Source organism: Haliotis cracherodii, unplaced genomic scaffold (genome assembly GCF_022045235.1).
Source record: "Haliotis cracherodii isolate W230 unplaced genomic scaffold, xgHalCrac1.p SCAF_13, whole genome shotgun sequence".
NCBI classification, from domain to species: Eukaryota; Metazoa; Mollusca; class Gastropoda; order Lepetellida; family Haliotidae; genus Haliotis; species Haliotis cracherodii.
Window position 1 is genome coordinate 35,178,784 of NW_027266268.1, and position 18,901 is coordinate 35,197,684.

Here is an 18,901-nt window from a genome sequence, read left to right on the forward strand (position 1 = left end):
CGTGTGCCCTTGGTCTGTCAGAACCATACTGTGCTTGTGTGCCCTTGGTTTGTCAGAACCATACCGTGCTTGTGTGCCCTTGGTCTGTCAGAACCATACCGTGCTTGTGTGCCCTTGGTCTGTCAGAACCATACCGTGCTTGTGTGCCCTTGGTCTATCAGAACCATACCGTGCTTGTGTGCCCTTGGTTTGTCAGAACCATACCGTGCTCGTGTGCCCTTGGTCTGTCAGAACCAAACGGTGCTCGTGTGCCCTTGGTTTGTCAGAACCATACCCGTGGGTGTCACCAAAGGGATAATACTCATCTAAGATCTGCGTCCCCTTGCACTTTGGACTTAAACTTCAAGCTGACACGCGGTGACATAATTGTTCTACTTTTTCAAGGCTCGCTTAACCCAACTCACATACTCACTAAATCACCAACCGGACGTTACCGTGAATAGATATTACCCCTATCCCTTAGACACGCCCCGTACTCCCTTTGGCTAACCCAGTGACTACCCTGCACCCTACGTCACAATCTGGTTCACGCCCCTGACGTTATGCAAGAACTCTCTACAAGTACCCGAATCCCCTTGTGCGGGCAGGACAGTCTCAGCGAGCAGGACAACAGACATGGTGGGATTTGTCAGGACAGCGATCGTCTTCATCTGTGTGGCGTCATCTGTCTTTGCACAGTCTGACGACACGAGCCCAAAGTAAGTTATAATAATAATCTACAGTGAAACCTTATGGTTGCAGTCCCTGTTAATCCGGAAATCCTACTTCTGGACAGTCCTGTTGGGGAACGGTCTTTTGATATTCGGTAACGAAAAATATTTTGTACCAGAAATTGTATCCTGAAAAAAAATATTATGCTTCAGATTGTTGAAAAAGAAGTAGTTGTCTGCCACAAAGAATAATTGTTGCAAGATGTGTTTTGAAAAATATTTGGTTCATAGTTTGAATAAACTACTCCATACCGTCCATTCAGTAATCCGGACATGTATTAATCCGGATGATGTCACTTCATACTGTATCTGATTAACGAGTGAGTGAGTGAGTGAGTATGGTTTAACGCCGCTTTTAGCAATATTGCAGCAATATCACGGCGGGGGACACCAGAAATTGGCTTCACACATTGTACCCATGTTGGGAATCGAACCCGGGTCTTCGGCGTGACGAGCGAACGCTTTAACCACTAGGCTACCCGACCGCCCCATCTGATTAACGAGGTTTTACGAGATGTATTATATGTATGTGTGTATATTCGTTTTCAACCTGGTATAAAAATTCAATAAGAAAGTGCACTAATAGTATAATACTACTGCAGAAAGATTTGCTTGAAATCCACTCTTAGTGTAAGGATGTTCACATAATGTCGGGTGGCGACTTTTATTAATAAGGCTGCTTTACAACCTAAGAAAGTTTTCATTTGCATTTTTAAAAACCTTAAGCATCTTGTAAATGTAACTTTAATGCATTTTTCAAAATCTTTGACACCAAAATTACCCTTCTTTTGATGGATGGAGCCGAAATATGGGGATTCAGAAAATATAGATGCTATTGAAAAGATTCATTTATATGCTTGTAAGAACTTTCTCGGTGTTAAACCTTGCACTCCAAATGTTATAGTATATCGTGAATGTGGAAGATGCCCATTGTTCATAAACGCTCATATAAAAGTTATTAAATACTGATTAAAATAACTACAAATGCCAAATTCAAGATATCCAAAGAAATGCTACTATATGGCGTTACTCTACGATCGTCAGGGTAAATCTAACTGGACATCGTATATCAAACAGTCAATTAATTCAACCCGGTGTGGTTTTATGATCACTGGACAAACTGTAGCTCTATCAGAGCGATATATTATTGACTTCACAAAGATTTTAAAAGTCACGTATTTCCAAAAATAGTTATCTTCGCTACCTTTGTCCTATAAATGAGATTACTTTTAGGATATGAAAACAAACTGTATGAGAGCATTATTTGTGTGAAATAGATATAAAGAAATTCCGAGGGGCGTTGGCCCGATTCAGATGCAATTCTCATGATCTTCTCATTGAAACAACGGACACTGCAGAATTCAAAAAGAAGACAGAAGCTGTCAACTGTGTAGTTTTAATGATATAGAAGATGAATATCACTTTTTACTTGTTTGTGCATTCTGTGTTGACATTACAAACTAATTCATTAATGATTATTTTTTCAAGGATCATCACATTATTACTTATTAATGAAGACTGTAAAAATACTGTAACAATTAATCATTTGTCAATGGTTATTTTCTATGCTATGAATCTTAGAAATCATGCACTTATTCAACGACTTGATGTAATTTAACAGTTATTATGGCTATTAATGTATATTATATTGTATAAATGTACCCTCAACGACTAGTATACATCTATTATAGGCCTGTGGCCTTTCAGTTTTTCGAAATAATGATTGATTGATTAACGAGGTGCCGTCAAATGTACAGTTACCATTTTACACTGGACATCAAGTGTGAGACAAAAGCTGCGGCACTCGGCCGTGTCACGGCACGGCATGACAGCTGCTGTGTTGGTACAAGAACACTGTTATGTCTGCATATCACCTGTGAATGGTGATAATTCAAACATGTGAATAATGACACTACAGTATGATTTATTAAAAGTTAAACATTTTGTAACACACGGATAAGGCCCACTGCATGCGCATACCAGAAGACTTTAAAAGATGGTACTTCTTACACTTCCTTGCGCTCGGGAGAGCGGAAGGTTCGGGGTTCGATCCCCGGCCGCGTCATACCAAAAGACGTTAAAAGATGGTACTTGTTGTTACCCTGTCTGGCGCTCGACATTAAGGGGCTAAAACAAGGACTGGTCGGCTCGGAGTCAGTATACTGTGTCTGAGTGGGGTATTCATGTTAAACTGCGGCATGGTATCTCAGTGAGCTAGCACTATAAATCGGCATCAGTCCGGACAAGTACAAGCAGCCACACAAACACACATACACGTGCATGCACGTCGCTATATAAGTGCAATAATCGTGGACGCGACGTGAAACCCAATTTCACCTCACCTCCTTGCGCTCGGCATTAAGCAGCTAAAACAAGGACTGTTCGGCTCGTAGTCAGTATTCACTCTTCAAGAAAGGAACGCACAGGTAGAATTTTAGTAAATTTATTGTTCCTTATAAAGTCGATATATTTAATTTAATATCATAGATACAAATATGACAAATATGGAGCCCGATAGTCACATAGCCTCGACGGCCAGGGCACGACGGTGTTGTTGGAATTATGAAGGTAGTCTACCGTGACACGAGCTGTGTGTGGTGGAGCGTTGTCCTGTTGAAAGAGCTCCCTGTGGCGGTCAATGATTGGAAGAAGGTGAGGTTGAAGAATTTGATTCATGTAGCGATGTCAGATCTCGTGGTGTAGGATATGCCCCCCCCCCCCCCCCCCCCCCCCCCCCACACACACACACACACACACACATCATGAAACTACCGCCACCGAAAATATCGAATTCACGTACATGTACACAATGTGGGGCAAAACGCTCATTTAGACGACGATAAACACGTTGTCTTCCATCTCACCGGTGAAGAAGAAATCGTTATTCATTGCTAAACTACATTCGTCTTCAGTTTCTCAAATTCCGAGGTTGTAATGTATGGCACCAACGCAAGCGTCGCTGTCGATGGATCTGTTGCAAACAGGGACGACAACTGGTCTTCTGGGTCGGATTCCAGCCTCGGGAAGATGGTTCTTGACAGTCTGGTCCGATATCCTCCTTAAACCAGGGATGCGTCGCGCAGTCTCCGTAGCTGTGGCATTGCATTCCTATGGCGATTTTCCGATCGGAGCGCTTGAAAAATGTTGACAATTGATTGACAAATTATTGGCTTATGTTTGCCTTTTATAGCCACTACCACGAGTTACGAATGCCATAACTTGCACGTGCATGTTACTTTACTGTTTTCCTCCATGACATTTTTTAACAAGTGTGAAAACAATGCCGTTTAAGACATTGCAAATCGACTATGGCTGCGTTTTGACGCAACATTTGTCGAATATCAGGCCATCAACATTTTCCAATAACCTATATCCAATTTATATACCGAATTTTTTGCGTAGTCAGGTTCAATGAACTACATACTACCTGTGCGTTTCTTTTTGTTTGAAGAGTGTATACTGTGTCTGGTACGGTATTCATGTTAAACTGCGGCACGGTATCTCAGTGAGCTAGCACTCTAAACTTAGCATCACTCCTGACGAGTACAAGCACACACAAACACACACACACGTGCATGCACGTCGCTATATAAGTGCAATAATATTTTAAGCGACGTTAAACCCCATTTCACCTTACCTCACCGCTTGAAGTGCATAATTTATAAAAAAAATTGTTTTTGCGAGTTTATGTTTAAATTCTTATTAAATAAGATGTGTTCATATGAATGCGAACTAGAGTTTGTGCTTTTCATACTTGAATGTTTCTGATTTTGTCAGAAAACAGTTCTTATATTTGAAAATGAGCAATGTTTGAACGAAAAGACATATTAAAAGACTCATAGTTTTATTTTCTCTTGGAGTTAAATAATGTGCACATCGCATCATTTATCCACACGTTCGTTATTTTGTCATGCCATATGTCCAAATGTTAAACAATAAATATATAAGACTGGTTGTCAGTCATCAGAACATGTTCAGTATTCATACACACGTGCTTATGATACATTCGGAATTGTACAATGGACTCTGCTTCTAGTCAAGTAGATCCGGGTTAGAATAGGTCTTCAGCAACCCATGCTTGCCGTAAAAGGCGACTATGCTTGTCGTAAGGGGCGACTAACGGGATCGTGTGGTCAGGCTCGCAGACTTGGTTGATGCACGTCATTGATCCCTATTGAGTGGATCGATGTTCGTGATATTAATCACTGGGATGTCTGGTCCAGACTCGATTATTTACAGACCGCCGTCATATAGCTGGAATATTGCTGAGTGCGGCGTTAAACAACCAACCAACCAACCAACCAACCAGATTAATTATGTTTATGGGATGTGTTTTGTTGCTTGTATTGCAACTGCCGGAGTTGCCCTGATACAATGTCCATATCAATGCCCTGATGCAATGTCCATATCAATGCCCTGATACAATGTCACTACATCAATACATTTATATACACTTATTGTATATACTTCGATTCTCCACATGGGTACAGTGTATGAAGCCCATATCTGGTGTCCCCTGCTGGGATTGCTGAAATATTGCTAACAGCGGCGTAAAACCATACTCACTTCCTGCGACCCCAGCTTTCCTCCCACATTAAGCTGACACGCCGCGATATAACTGTAATACTGTTAAAGCGGTGTTAAACCCAACTCACTCTCTCCTGCAACCCCAAGCTGATTCCCAGGAAGAATAGGTCAACATAACCATCTGTTTGAGGTTAGAGTTGACTAAAACTAGGATCTGATGTCACAATGTATGACCTTCCTGATTGGGTGACGTCATGTGCCCGACAACTTGGCTTGTTGTTCTTGTTATCAATCACTGGTTTCCCTGAACCATATTCAATCATGTACAGGCCACAGCGGTATTATTCAAAAGAAAAGAAAAAAACAAAATGAAAATATGTAAAATAGAGACGATCTTAACTATTTTTCAGTTCAGGGGTTTCAACGAAAAATGAATTTATACATTGTAACGCTCTTCCCCAAACTTTTACCTGTAAATTCTGTTATATACCTTGACACAATTGTTTCTATTACTTCTGTATTGTGTCAGGTTTGACGTGAATTTGGTTTCACCATTGCAGGGATATATCGAACACATTACATGATAGATTAACTATAGTAATATGAAAGAATCGGGCGATCGTTAACCTTGGTGTAGATACGTTACAACTGAGACAGGACCCGTGAAGATCCGGGGTAGAATAGGTCTTCAGCAACCCATGCTTGCCATAAAAAGGCGACTAAGCTTGTCGTAAGAGGCGACTAACGGGATCGGGTGGTCAGACTCGCTGACTTGGTTGATGCATGTCATCAATCTCAATTGCATGGATCGATGATGTCAATCACTGGATTGCCTGGTCCAGACTCGATTATTTACAGACCGCCGTCATATAGCTGTAATATTGCTGAGTGCGGCGTTAAACAACAACAACAACAACAACAGAGACAGCATCTTACATTGGCTGGGGTTTCACGGTAAGAGGGCTGAACTGACCACAATAACGCCATGTTTGTCATAGAAAACGACTAATATACGGATGGTCTTGATCAGTGACCCAGATTATTGTTTCCAGCGTACATGGGCGGTACGTGTTCGGGCTATCGTCACCTAGTTTGCTTGCTCAAGGCTTTATTGTTGATGTACCGCCATGCTAACGTTTTCATATTGCTGATTGGGCACAAAAAACTTATGTTACTAATGTTAGAAGCTTGATGTCTGTCATTGAGCTAACTCACTCACTCACTCGCGCCTCCCACCACTCACTCACTCACTCTGTTCTTCAGTAACTGCCCCTACGCCTGCCAGATATCGGAGAGATATACCGAGGGATGTGGTTGGCTCAACTGGTCCAGATGCACCAAATACAGGTGAGTATGGAATGCTGAAAGGGACATTCTCACGTTTTCGCACTTTTACCATTGTCGACTATTTAGTGTGTCCTAAAGGTCGAAAACATTCCAATGTCCCTTACAATCCATTTGCACGTTTTAACTTTTATAGCAAGTGGTCTAGAGATCTTATAGTTTGTACAGTGAAACCCCGTTAATACGCCCATTGTTTTGGATTTCTATTGTGTCACACTATTTAACAAAGGCATGTAACCCAATCCCTGTAAAATAGCATTAGATTCTTTCAGTGGGACTCACCCTGCCAGGAATACAGCGGGTCACTGTATGATATTCCATAGTGCATTCTATCTCACAGATGGACTCGCTTCTGTTTTACGTTCAAGTATATGTGAATGTTCTCCTTCTTAAATGTACTTTGTAGAAGTTAGTTATTGGTATTGTCAATGCGGACTTTGTGGCACTGTTATTCGCTTAACGGAAAATATTGTGAAATACTGAAACATATCGCAGATCTTCTTAAACATTAACATTCACTGTAGTATATATCGTAAACCATTTGGACATCTTGCAGCCGTTATTGTATAACTTTCACATATCTTGTGGCAGAGATTGTATAACATTTACATACCCTGTAGAAGACATGGTATGACATTTACATACCCTGTAGCAGACGTTGTATGGCATTTGCATACCCTGTAGCAGACATTGTATGACATTTACATACCATGTAGAAGATAAATGTATGACATGTATATACCCTGTAGCAGACATTGTATGACATTTACATACCCTGTAGCAGATAAATGTATGACATTAACATACCCTGTAGCAGATATTGTATGACATTTACATATCATGTAACAGATATTGTATGGCATTTAAATATCATGTAGCAGATATTGAATGACAATTACATAGCCTGTAGCAGATTTGTGTGACATTTATATACCCTGAAGCAGATATTGTATGGCATTTACATATCATGAAGCAGATATTGTATGACATTTACATATCATGTAACAGGTATTGTATGGCATTTACATACCCTGTAGCAGATAAATGTATGACATTTACATACCCTGTAGCAGATATTGTATGGCATTTACATAACCTGTAGCAGATATTGTATGACATTTACATACCCTGTAGCAGACGTTGTATGGCATTTGCATACCCTGTAGCAGACATTGTATGACATTTACATACCATGTAGAAGATAAATGTATGACATGTATATACCCTGTAGCAGACATTGTATGACATTTACATACCCTGTAGCAGATAAATGTATGACATTAACATACCCTGTAGCAGATATTGTATGACATTTACATATCATGTAACAGATATTGTATGGCATTTAAATATCATGTAGCAGATATTGAATGACATTTACATGGCCTGTAGCAGATTTTGTATGACATTTATATACCCTGAAGCAGATATTGTATGGCATTTACATATCATGAAGCAGATATTGTATGACATTTACATAACCTGTAGCAGATATTGTATGACATTTACATATCATGTAGCAGATATTGTATGACATTTACATATCATGTAGCAGATATTGTATGACATTTACATATCATGTAGCAGATATTGTATGACTTTTACATATCATGGAGCAGATACTGTATGACAGATACTGTATGACAGATACAGTAACATCCATGTAACATATACTGAGTTACTAACCTTGTAGGTATTGCATGACATGTACACACTATGGATTATATGCACAACTACCAATCGCTACACAGTATTGCTCGATGTGACGTATACCCTTAGTCCCCCCAACTGTCTCGCAACATGCATCACACGTGACTGTGGGTGGTACTACTTCCAGGATGAAGACGTCCATCTGCTACAAGCCCTGCGCCACAACAGCAACACCGTCAACAACGACAACAGAGTGTACTGAGTACCCCTGCCTCATGTTCCACGACAACTTCGACACACTGGACTTTAAAGTGTGGGAACACGAGCTGACGGCTGGTGGGGGAGGCGTAAGTCGAACACTGATGTGTCGAATATCCAAACCTGCGTCAAGCCTTACACGATTGACCCACGCTGTAGGCCATGACCTTGCAACTCGCTGTGCAGAATTATGTGCCCTATCCATGCCAGGATCTGCTGCAAGGGAGTTTGAAATCGATACTCTTTTGATTAGGATACCTAGTTTGTGAGCACCATACCAGTGCTTGTCACATAAGGGGTATTCGTCTAACTAACACCTTCACTACTTCCGATTGGGGCTTCCCCCCAATTTATAACTGGCACTGTAACTGCACCTAATACTGTTGAATGCGACGATAAAACCAACTCACTGACCACAAACCAATTATTTTTAACACGATCGTGTTTCAGAACTGGGAGTTTCAGTTCTACACCAACAACCGCACCAACACCTACGTCCGCGATGGCGTCCTCTACATCAAACCCGTGAGTCGACGTCCCCATTGATTCCTGTCCGTAAAACTCGTCATATTTAATACAGCGGTTTTAACACACAAATGACCCTGTGGGTTTGTTTCTTTGTATGTTGTTTAACGCCGCACTCAGCAATATTCCAGCTATATGGCGGAGGTCTGTAAATAATAATCGAGTCTGGACCAGACAATCCAGTGATTGACATAATGAGCATCGATCTACGCACTTGGGATCAGATGACATCTATCAACCAAGTCAGCGAACCTGACCACCTGATCCCGGGGCGGTCGGGTAGCCTAGTAGTTAAAGCGTTCGTCCCTCACGTCGAATACCCGGGATTCGATTCCCGATATGGGTACAATGTGCAAAGCCCATTTCTGGTTCACACCGACGTGATATTGCTTGAATATTGCTAAATGCGGCGTAAAACCATGCTCACTCTCTCAGATAAAGGCGACTAAGTGGATCGGTTGGCCCAGCTCATTGCTTTGGCTGATTCCGTGTCATGATACACTTACGGCGTGTATCGCTGCCCACAGTATCAATCACTGGATTGTCTGGTCCAGACACGATTATTACAAGACCGCCGACGTATAACTGGCATACTGCTGAGTGCGGCGTTAAACAAACACAAAAAACAAATGACATACGATGCAAAGGTCAAATACCTTGTCAGGATAGGGACAACATAAATTAACATTGTGTACTTCAATTTTAAATAACTGTATAACTTTCTGAATTTACTGATACAAATAAATGAATGCAAAATGAAACGAATTCAAATTTGTGTCAATTTGGGGAAAATCGAATTAGGTGCCCCGACTTATCCGTTCGTCATATTCGATCAATGAATAAACGTTTGTTGCCACTACATAAGAATCAAACTATATGACAGGTATTTTGTTACAAAGAGTTTTCGCAACATCCGCTATTCAATATCCATATGCACACACGTTTGTTGTCAAACTTATCGTTATATTCGAAGTATTGTTATGACAGTCTTCGTTATACCTAGATGTGTCTGTCTGCATTAGCCTACGGAGACAAGATTAACGTGAGTTGCAACTGTGTTGTGTCTGTTGCAGACGTTGACGGTGGACCAGTTTGGCGAGGCCTTCCTCACATCCGGAAAACTTGAACTGTGGGGTAATGGCTGATATATTTTTTGTTCCCTTTCTTGCACTCAGCAACAATACAGCTACGACGACCTGTGAAATAATCGAGTCCGGACCAGACAAACCAATGACATATTATGGGCAACGTCCAAGCCGTCATAGTTTCTCTGTACTCGTGTGATCACCCGGTCCACTTGGCTACCCTCGTTCTAACATGGGTTCCTGAGGGCAAATTCAAACGCGGATTTTACACGGGGTGGGGTTTAGCGGATGAGAGGATTGTACTAAAGGGTAAGATGATTGAACTAGCCCATAGCATACCCCATTTGTCATAGACGACGACCCTGGTGATTGTTAATTGCATAGTAAATTACACAATGTTTTAGAATTTTCCGTCTTGATATTGGCATCGTTGACAATCATACAATGTCATTTTCTCATCAGGGTGGGGGATGATAATACACAGTTGCTGTAGGTCAATAATAGATATGTAGAGTAGAAAACTGACACAGAATACAATTTACACCATCCAAACGCCCTCATCAAAGTTTCTATCACCATAATGCGTACAGATGTTTGTTCTATTAGGCTGATATTACAGATTGGCATACTGCCGTCTCCCCTCTGAGAATGTACACGTAATGGCGGCGAGGAACTACCACATCCCGTGATGCATTGGCCAAAATATTATACCGTTAAAAGGTAGCTTTGAGACGGTTTTTTGCTGAAGAGAAATACGACACTACAGTAGAGTTGTAATAAATATGGTATAAAAATGTAAGACTTTCACGTGGAGTAATCATAAAACAGCGTGATAGGTACGGTAAGGTTTGCAGTGCGCTCTCTCGCACTCTCACTCACTCACTCACTCACTACCTCACTCACTCTATATTTCAGGCGCAGGACCGCACGACACCTGTACCGGCAACGCCTTCTACGGCTGTGAGCGCGTCGGCAACCACCAGTACATCATCAACCCCATTCAGTCCGCCCGACTCCGGAGCTCCAGGGGTCTGAACTTTAAATACGGCAAGGTGGAAATATCGGCTCAACTCCCCAAGGGAGATTGGCTGTGGCCCGGTACGTAACTCACACATCATATATCACTCCTAAATGTTGTTCGAATAAAACCTTCCATAGATCGCAACCGGGCGCGAAGCATTTGCCTGTCACACGCATAATAATTCATGTGCACACTATTGCTTAAAACAGCAAACACCCGAGGCAATTCGCGCTCTGGCCATTATCGGGGAAACTGTTTGATGAGTAGTGTCTGTTAGCTTTTCATTTACCTTTTGTATTACTTTACCGGCTGATTTCCAAATTGAAACGTCAATGTTAACACAGAAATGAGTTCGTAAAGAAGTAAATTGTGAAATCCAGAAATGACCAAACATGCTGAAATCAGTAAATTGCCACACAAGATCAATGTGAAATCTGTAAATGACCACACACGATCAATGTGAAATCTGTAAATGACCACACACGATCAATGTGAAATCTGTAAATGACCACACACGATCAATGTGAAATCTGTAAATGACCACACAAGATCAATGTGAAATCTGTAAATGACCACACACGATCAATGTGAAATCTGTAAATGACCACACAAGATCAATGAGTAACTATATTGAAATACCCAGTTTCCGGTTTCACAAAGGGCAATACATAATTAATATATATCAGTGCACTAACGAAAGTACAGCAATGTCACTGTCAAACGTCTTGAAAGAGACCTGTCTCCGCTCTTGTATCCGGAATAGTGCTGAAAGATGGCAGGATTTCGGTGTTTTCAAAAAGGTATCCCATCGGCACCTATCAAGTAGATAAGACGCACAGCTCGGCAGGTCGTAAAAGGCCTCGAATCGTCCTCATGTCGCTCTTATATAGGTTCAGCCAGCCTTCTAGACCTGTCCCATTCTGAAACTTCTCGGACGATCAAGTAAATCATGTTTGCCAGCAACAACCAGGGGCGGCAACTCTAATGAACTCGCTGCGGATGTTCGACTAAAACGTTCCTTCGATCGCGACCGGTATGTGTCACACGAGTTATACACTAGTCATGTGTACACTATGGTATTTAAACCACGCATTCGGTTGGCGGGACGTCCCCACCACTTTATGCCCCCTTCTGTTCATCCTTTGCCTCCTGCATATCAGTCAAAATCAAAACACAGGAATTTAGCCAAAGTTGAACTTATCTGATATCGTTCAAAAACCGTCAAATAGCAAAATCTCTTCCACTGACTTACTGCCCTGGGCCCCGTTCCACAAAACGATCTTAGCGCTAAGATGATCGTAGCTCCCATACTTTAACATAGGCTTACGACAATCATAGCACTAAGATCGCTTTGTGGAACAGGCCCCTGAACTAGATCACCCATCTCTGCTTTGTATCTAGATCTATGCAGAATGATAAGTTACTGTCCTTAAGTCTTGGCTCTAACTTCCAATATTCAATTTCCTTGTGTCGAGCAATATTTCAACAGATTCACCCTTTGAATTGGTGTCTACATGTCACAACTTTTGAGGTACAATGCTGTCACTATGAGATGAGGTGAAATGGGGTTTAACGTCGCGTTCAAGATTATTGCACTTTTGTAGCGACGTGCATGCACGTGTGGGTGTGCCTGATTGTCAGGACTATTACCGAGTTATAGTGCCAGATACCATACAGCAGTATAAAAAGAATACCCCATTCAGACACAGTATACTGAATCCAAGCTGACCCATCCTTGTTTTAGCCCCTTAATGCCGAGCGCAAAGCAGGGTAACAAGAAGCACCATCTTTCAACGCGGCCTGGGATCGAACCCACGACCTTCCGCTCTACGGGCAGAAGGTCTTTCCAGTGGACAACGGGGGCCGTCCTCTCACTCTGAAGATTTCAAATGTCAAAATTTGTTGGACCAATGTTACAGCATTCTTAGACAGATTTCAAACGCTCTTTATGGCAGATATGAGGAGGACTTGATTGCTATCTTATGCTAGTGATGCTGTTTTGACTTGCCTTTGCATGCATTTGTGACAGCTGCCACAGGCACTTTTGGTTTCATTATATAATATGAAAACTTATACCTCCTCGAGACACATGAATGCAGCCAGATAGGTCTTTAAAACCCATTGATGTCCTTATAACCCGCGCATCACGCCTGAATAATATAGTGATAATGTCGCAATACACATTGAGGCCGCCTTGGTAACGCTTTGATAACCTGTTGTAGCACGTTGGTAACGCCTATAAAATTCGTAGGTAATGCGTTGTGGGTAACGCGCGTTAATCACGTCTTGATAACGCCACTATACACTTGGATAACGTACAAGTAGCGCATTGATAACGAATAAGCTTCAATACCGCCTTGATAACGCGTTCATAACGTCTTCGAAACGATGACGGTAACGTGGTTCTAGCTTGTTCATCACGCCCCAATCAGAAGACCCGTCACATTGGTCAAACATCGACTTGACTCTCCCTCATGGATTCGTTATGACAACATGTAGTTACATAATTATATATAATGGTCATCTGTGTCAGACACGTGCACACGCGCGTACGCACACCCGCAGACACACATATGTGTCTAAAATGGTCATCTGTTTCAGCTATATGGATGCTACCGACGTACACGGAGTATGGCGGTTGGCCGGCGTCCGGCGAAATTGACATCATGGAGAGCAGAGGCAAGTATTACCATATTAAATTTAAAACTTTTTTCAAAATCACAATTCTGACAAGAACAACATATTCAACTGAGTCTTGGCCATAATTCTGTTTCATAACGCTATATCTTGGACTGATATATATACAGTACTGATACAGTAAATGTTGAACCATCTCCCTTGGTATTGGTGGACTTCTGTTCGTCAACAGGGAGGTAATATTATTTCTTTATAAGTGTCTGTCACATAAATATATTCTTGTTTGAATTTCCAACTACATACATACATTCGTTATTGATTTGCAAAATCCAGCAATACTCGTATTCACTTGCTGTTATTTCACCTAGGCCACGGGATCGGAATTTTTCGCATCTGGAAAGACAATAATGTGCTTAATTTCTTTTCATCCACACAGGTAACCGACACTACTACGACGCGAATGGCCGCTCTGTAGGAGTCGACTCTTACGGCAGTACCATTCACTTCGGCACCGACTACTTCCACAACGGCTGGTCACGTGCCCACCAGTCCTGGTACGTCTGAACAGTTCATGGTCTACAAAATACGTAACTTAAAGGTTTAGAGCAAACACATTGTGATCAAGAATAAGCTGAAACTGAGTCAAGACTAACTAAAGCCAAATTTGCAAAAAATGCCAAATTTACTTGCACTGCACCCACGATTCGCTAATAGGGAAACGCGATAATCCGGACGATTTCACTTAGAACAGTCATCACAAGGAATCGTGTCCGGTTTAACGGGTTTCTCTGGGATTCAGCTCCGAGTCAGTCAGTCGCTCCGAAGTATGTTCTCCACTTTGTAGAAACATGTCCAGCGCATGGCTGTAATACCTCCTGACGTGGAGTATCATAAGACAAGTTCAGAATCATGAACTGTTTTTGTTGACAATCCGTTTCTGTTGGCAGGGTCAAAGAGAACGGAACTTACGGAGATGAGTTTCATACGTACGGAGTCGAGTGGGACGAAGACGCCATCACGTACGTCACGTTTAGATCGTCGGCATTTTCCACGAATGTAAATCAGGCTTGCCATCTACAGAAGCCACCACATAGTACAGTCGATCAACGAAATCTGGAATATGCCGGGTCATATTGGGTTATATACTGCATCATGTTGGGTTATATACTACATCATGTTGGGTTATATACTGCATCGTGTTGGGTTATAAACTACATAGTGTTGGGTCATATACTGCATCATGTTGGGTTATATACTGCATCATGTTGGGTTATATACTACATTATGTTGGGTTATATACTGCATCGTGTTGGGTTATATACTACATTATGTTGGGTTATATACTGCATCATGTTGGGTTATATACTGCATCGTGTTGGGTTATATACTACATTGTGTAGGGTTATATACTGCATCATGTAGGGTTATATACTGCATCGTGTTGGGTTATATACTACATTTTGTTGGGTTATATACTACATTGTGTAGGGTTATATACTGCATCATGTTGGGTTATATACTACATCGTGTTGGGTTATATACTACATTATGTTGGGTTATATACTACATTATGTTGGGTTATATACTGCATCATGTTGGGTTATATACTGCATCGTGTTGGGTTATATACTACATTGTGTAGGGTTATATACTGCATCATGTAGGGTTATATACTGCATCGTGTTGGGTTATATACTACAACTTTTGGGTTATATACTACATTGTGTAGGGTTATATACTGCATCATGTTGGGTTATATACTACATCGTGTTGGGTTATATACTACATTATGTTGGGTTATATACTGCATCGTGTTGGGTTATATACTACATTATGTTGGGTTATATACTGCATCATGTAGGGTTATATACTGCATGGTGTTGGGTTATACACGGCGACATTTAGGCCATATTATCATACTGCGTCATGCTGTTTCTGTCAATTTATCCAAACAAAATAATCGTATCAATCATATTTCAGATTCTCTTTTGACGGGAGACAGACGCTGCGCGTGTCCCCCGGGGACACAGGCTTCTGGGGGTTCGGGGAGTTCAACGAGACAGGCTTCGACAACCCATGGAAAGGTGCCTCCAAGATGGCCCCTTTCGACAAAGAGGTAATGCACGAATATACGCATTTTATTCTAGGTCTTAGAAAATAATGTTTTTCAATCCTCATCAGATCAAATGGAAATGGCAATTCGGTAATGGCCTACTGTACTGTATTTCCCAAGTATACCCATGACGGAAAACAGTCCAGATGACAGCGGCATGTGGGACTCCATATACCATTGCGTATGGACGAGGCAATCAGTGTGTGACTAGTTACTGCCAGGATGCGCTGGTTGTAGGTTCGAATCCCCCATTGACCCCGATTGTGATTCTTTGTTTGCCACCGCTACTGTAATCATTGCAATCATGCATCACTCGAGCGAAATAAGGATTTGTCCCGTAACTTCTTCAGTGAGTTAGTGAGTGGGTTTAGTCACAACGGCGGTATTTTAGCCATATCGTGACTACAACAGGTTACACGGCAACAACATATACAAACCTGTCGACGATGGACAGTGAAATAACAAGACTATAACAGCTTGTATATATTACTGGTATTAGAGTATTAAAGATATGACTATTATTTAACAGTACAAAATGAAATCCGGTACACCATCCCTCTAGCTGCTGTCGATTGTTTGCAAGTAAAGCCGAAAATAAACACATATACTAAGATTGAAACAATGGTAGATCTAACGGTGACCCGTGAAGATCCGGGGTAGAAAAGGTCTTCAGCAACCCATGCTTGCCGTAAGAGGTGACTAACGGGATCGGGTGGTCAGGCACGCTGACTTGGTTGATGCATGTCATCGTATCCCAATTGCGTGGATCGATGTTCATGATGTCAATCGCTGGATTGTCTGGTCTAATATTTATCCCATATGATGGAAATATCTCTCTTCACAAGGCATGTAAACACGGGAGGGTCCTCACCTTTAAAGAATGTTTCATATAAAAACAAATATTTAGCACCTTTAAAATTTGACATAATCACATATTGCGCCGAATGAAATGTGTTTGGCTTCTCGATGACATAAATATATTAACTGACACAGAATAGTCAACTTTCCTCTATACATTAAATATGGCGTCAATTCCAATGACAATCGTCTGCCCCAACTGGTTGTGACTGTCGTTCGTTCCACGAGCTGAATGGTCGTTCAGTATATTTCATTTGCATGCATAACCCCGTGGTGATGCCGGGTTAGAATCGGGTCGCAAACAACCTATGCTGGTCTAAGAGGCGACCAACGTCAAGGGATCGAGTGGTCAGACTCACCGACGGTGTAAATCTTCTGCTCAAGATTCTGATTGTCTGGTCAAGACTTAATTATGACCGCCATCAGGTAGATGGAATATTGGAGACACGCACTGTCCAACATTGTGAATCCCGCCCAAACTGTACAGTGTCTATCTTGTAAACGTCTGTCTTTACATTACGTCAAGGGAGACAACTCTGTACTCATTCGTTATTCCGCATGACAACCCTGTGTATACATTGAACATTTTTGTTTCAGTTCTACATCATCCTTAACGTCGCCGTCGGTGGTTTCAACTACTTCGACGACAGCTATAACAACACCGTGTACCCGAAGCCATGGACAGATGCCACAGCCTCCCAGTTCTGGGCGGCTAAGGACCAGTGGTACCCCACGTGGAACCCAGACGTGCGTGGCGGGGAGGACGCCGCCCTTAAGATAGACTCTGTGAAAGTCTGGAAATTTCAATAAAATCCAGTTGACGCTGATATTTTCCTGAAAAATGTTTCTATGATTATTGCTTGAAAGCGACATATCGAACATCTTCAAGCCATTATCGCAACATTGTGTATCACCATCTCAAATAAATAATTTACGTTCTGTTCAGGTATTTGATTTATGTTGTCTTTTATTTCGTTTAGGACCGACCATTTAATATTCTGTGGTGGGCTGGCATTTTTAGACTTAGACTCAATGTGGGTTCTGTCGAGGTGGAATCAAACTGTGTTGGGGACCCACGACACATACTTCTCAGGGCACCCAGAGAACATTATTTTGTACAAACCGAGGGCGGTAGGGTAGCCTAGTGGTTAAAGCGTTCGCTCGTCACGCCGAAGACCCGGGTTCGATTCCTGACATGGGTACAATGTGTGAAGCCCATTTCTGGTGTCCCACGCCGTGGTATTGCTGGGATATTGCCTAAAGCGGCGTAAAACCATATTCACTCACTCACGCACTTGAGAAACATTGAACAAGGTATGGTGAGGATCCTTTTGTTGCCAACGGTCATTTGTGAGTCTTCAACTACACTGTTTAGTCGTTGAACATAGTGAAGGTTCGAACAACATGATCAGTTAGAAACCGTAAGGACCAATCACAAGGCGATTGACCTATAAGGATCTGTGTATTCAACGAGTGTATATGTCCAGTTGAATTGCTGACACTTACGAAATGTGAAGTTAATAGGAATGACATTTTTGTCGTCTATTTATCAATATTTAAAATATCAATACAATGACATAAATATCGTGCCATGATGCATCTGTATGCATCTACTTATATGTATATGTCAAGAATTGCTGACATAACAAATATTAAGTTAATCAAAAGTGACCACCTATGCAGAATGATAGTCGTTCATCTGCCTTTTAAAGCAGGCAGGATGGGCACGCAAGACGGAGAAACGGGAAACACTGGAGGAGCGCTGTCATACAAGCAGAAAGGCAAACTAGGGACAAGGAGGGACGAACGCTGACCAGCCAGTCCAGCCCATCAGCTGCCCAAGCGTCTTCGTGACTTCGCCGCCTTCCTCTGTCAGACTATGTTGTTGATCGCCCGGTTCTTCATGTTTATACTGTGAGGATAAAGTATCTATTCTTTGCCACTACCACAACTTGTCGTTCAAGTGTCCAAGAGGTGTTACCCTGTGCATGGTATGAGAAATGAGGAAAGCACTTACAAATAGTTTTGTAAAATATGTGTTCATATTAATGAGAATTAGACTGTTGTTATGTCAACACTTGCAAGTTGTGAACTTATAGCAACGCTACATGTATGGATAGGCTAAACTGTGTAAAACCGGCTCATGTAAGAGCTTTCCGGGAAGCGACTTTTA

General features: G+C 41.7%; 1 protein-coding gene across 1 annotated transcript; it reads left to right on the forward strand.

The window, feature by feature from the left end:
• The first annotated feature begins 558 nt into the window (after positions 1 to 558).
• On the forward strand, positions 559 to 17,673 carry LOC139459252 (beta-1,3-glucan-binding protein-like). The gene is made up of 11 exons (XM_071240701.1): positions 559 to 698; positions 6,501 to 6,584; positions 8,419 to 8,578; positions 8,940 to 9,014; positions 10,088 to 10,148; positions 11,015 to 11,197; positions 13,722 to 13,799; positions 14,194 to 14,311; positions 14,705 to 14,776; positions 15,738 to 15,873; positions 17,326 to 17,673. Exons 1-11 carry the CDS (start codon positions 616 to 618, stop codon positions 17,536 to 17,538), a joined length of 1,263 nt encoding a protein of 420 aa, XP_071096802.1. The 5' UTR covers positions 559 to 615; the 3' UTR covers positions 17,539 to 17,673.
• Positions 17,674 to 18,901: the final 1,228 nt, after the last annotated feature.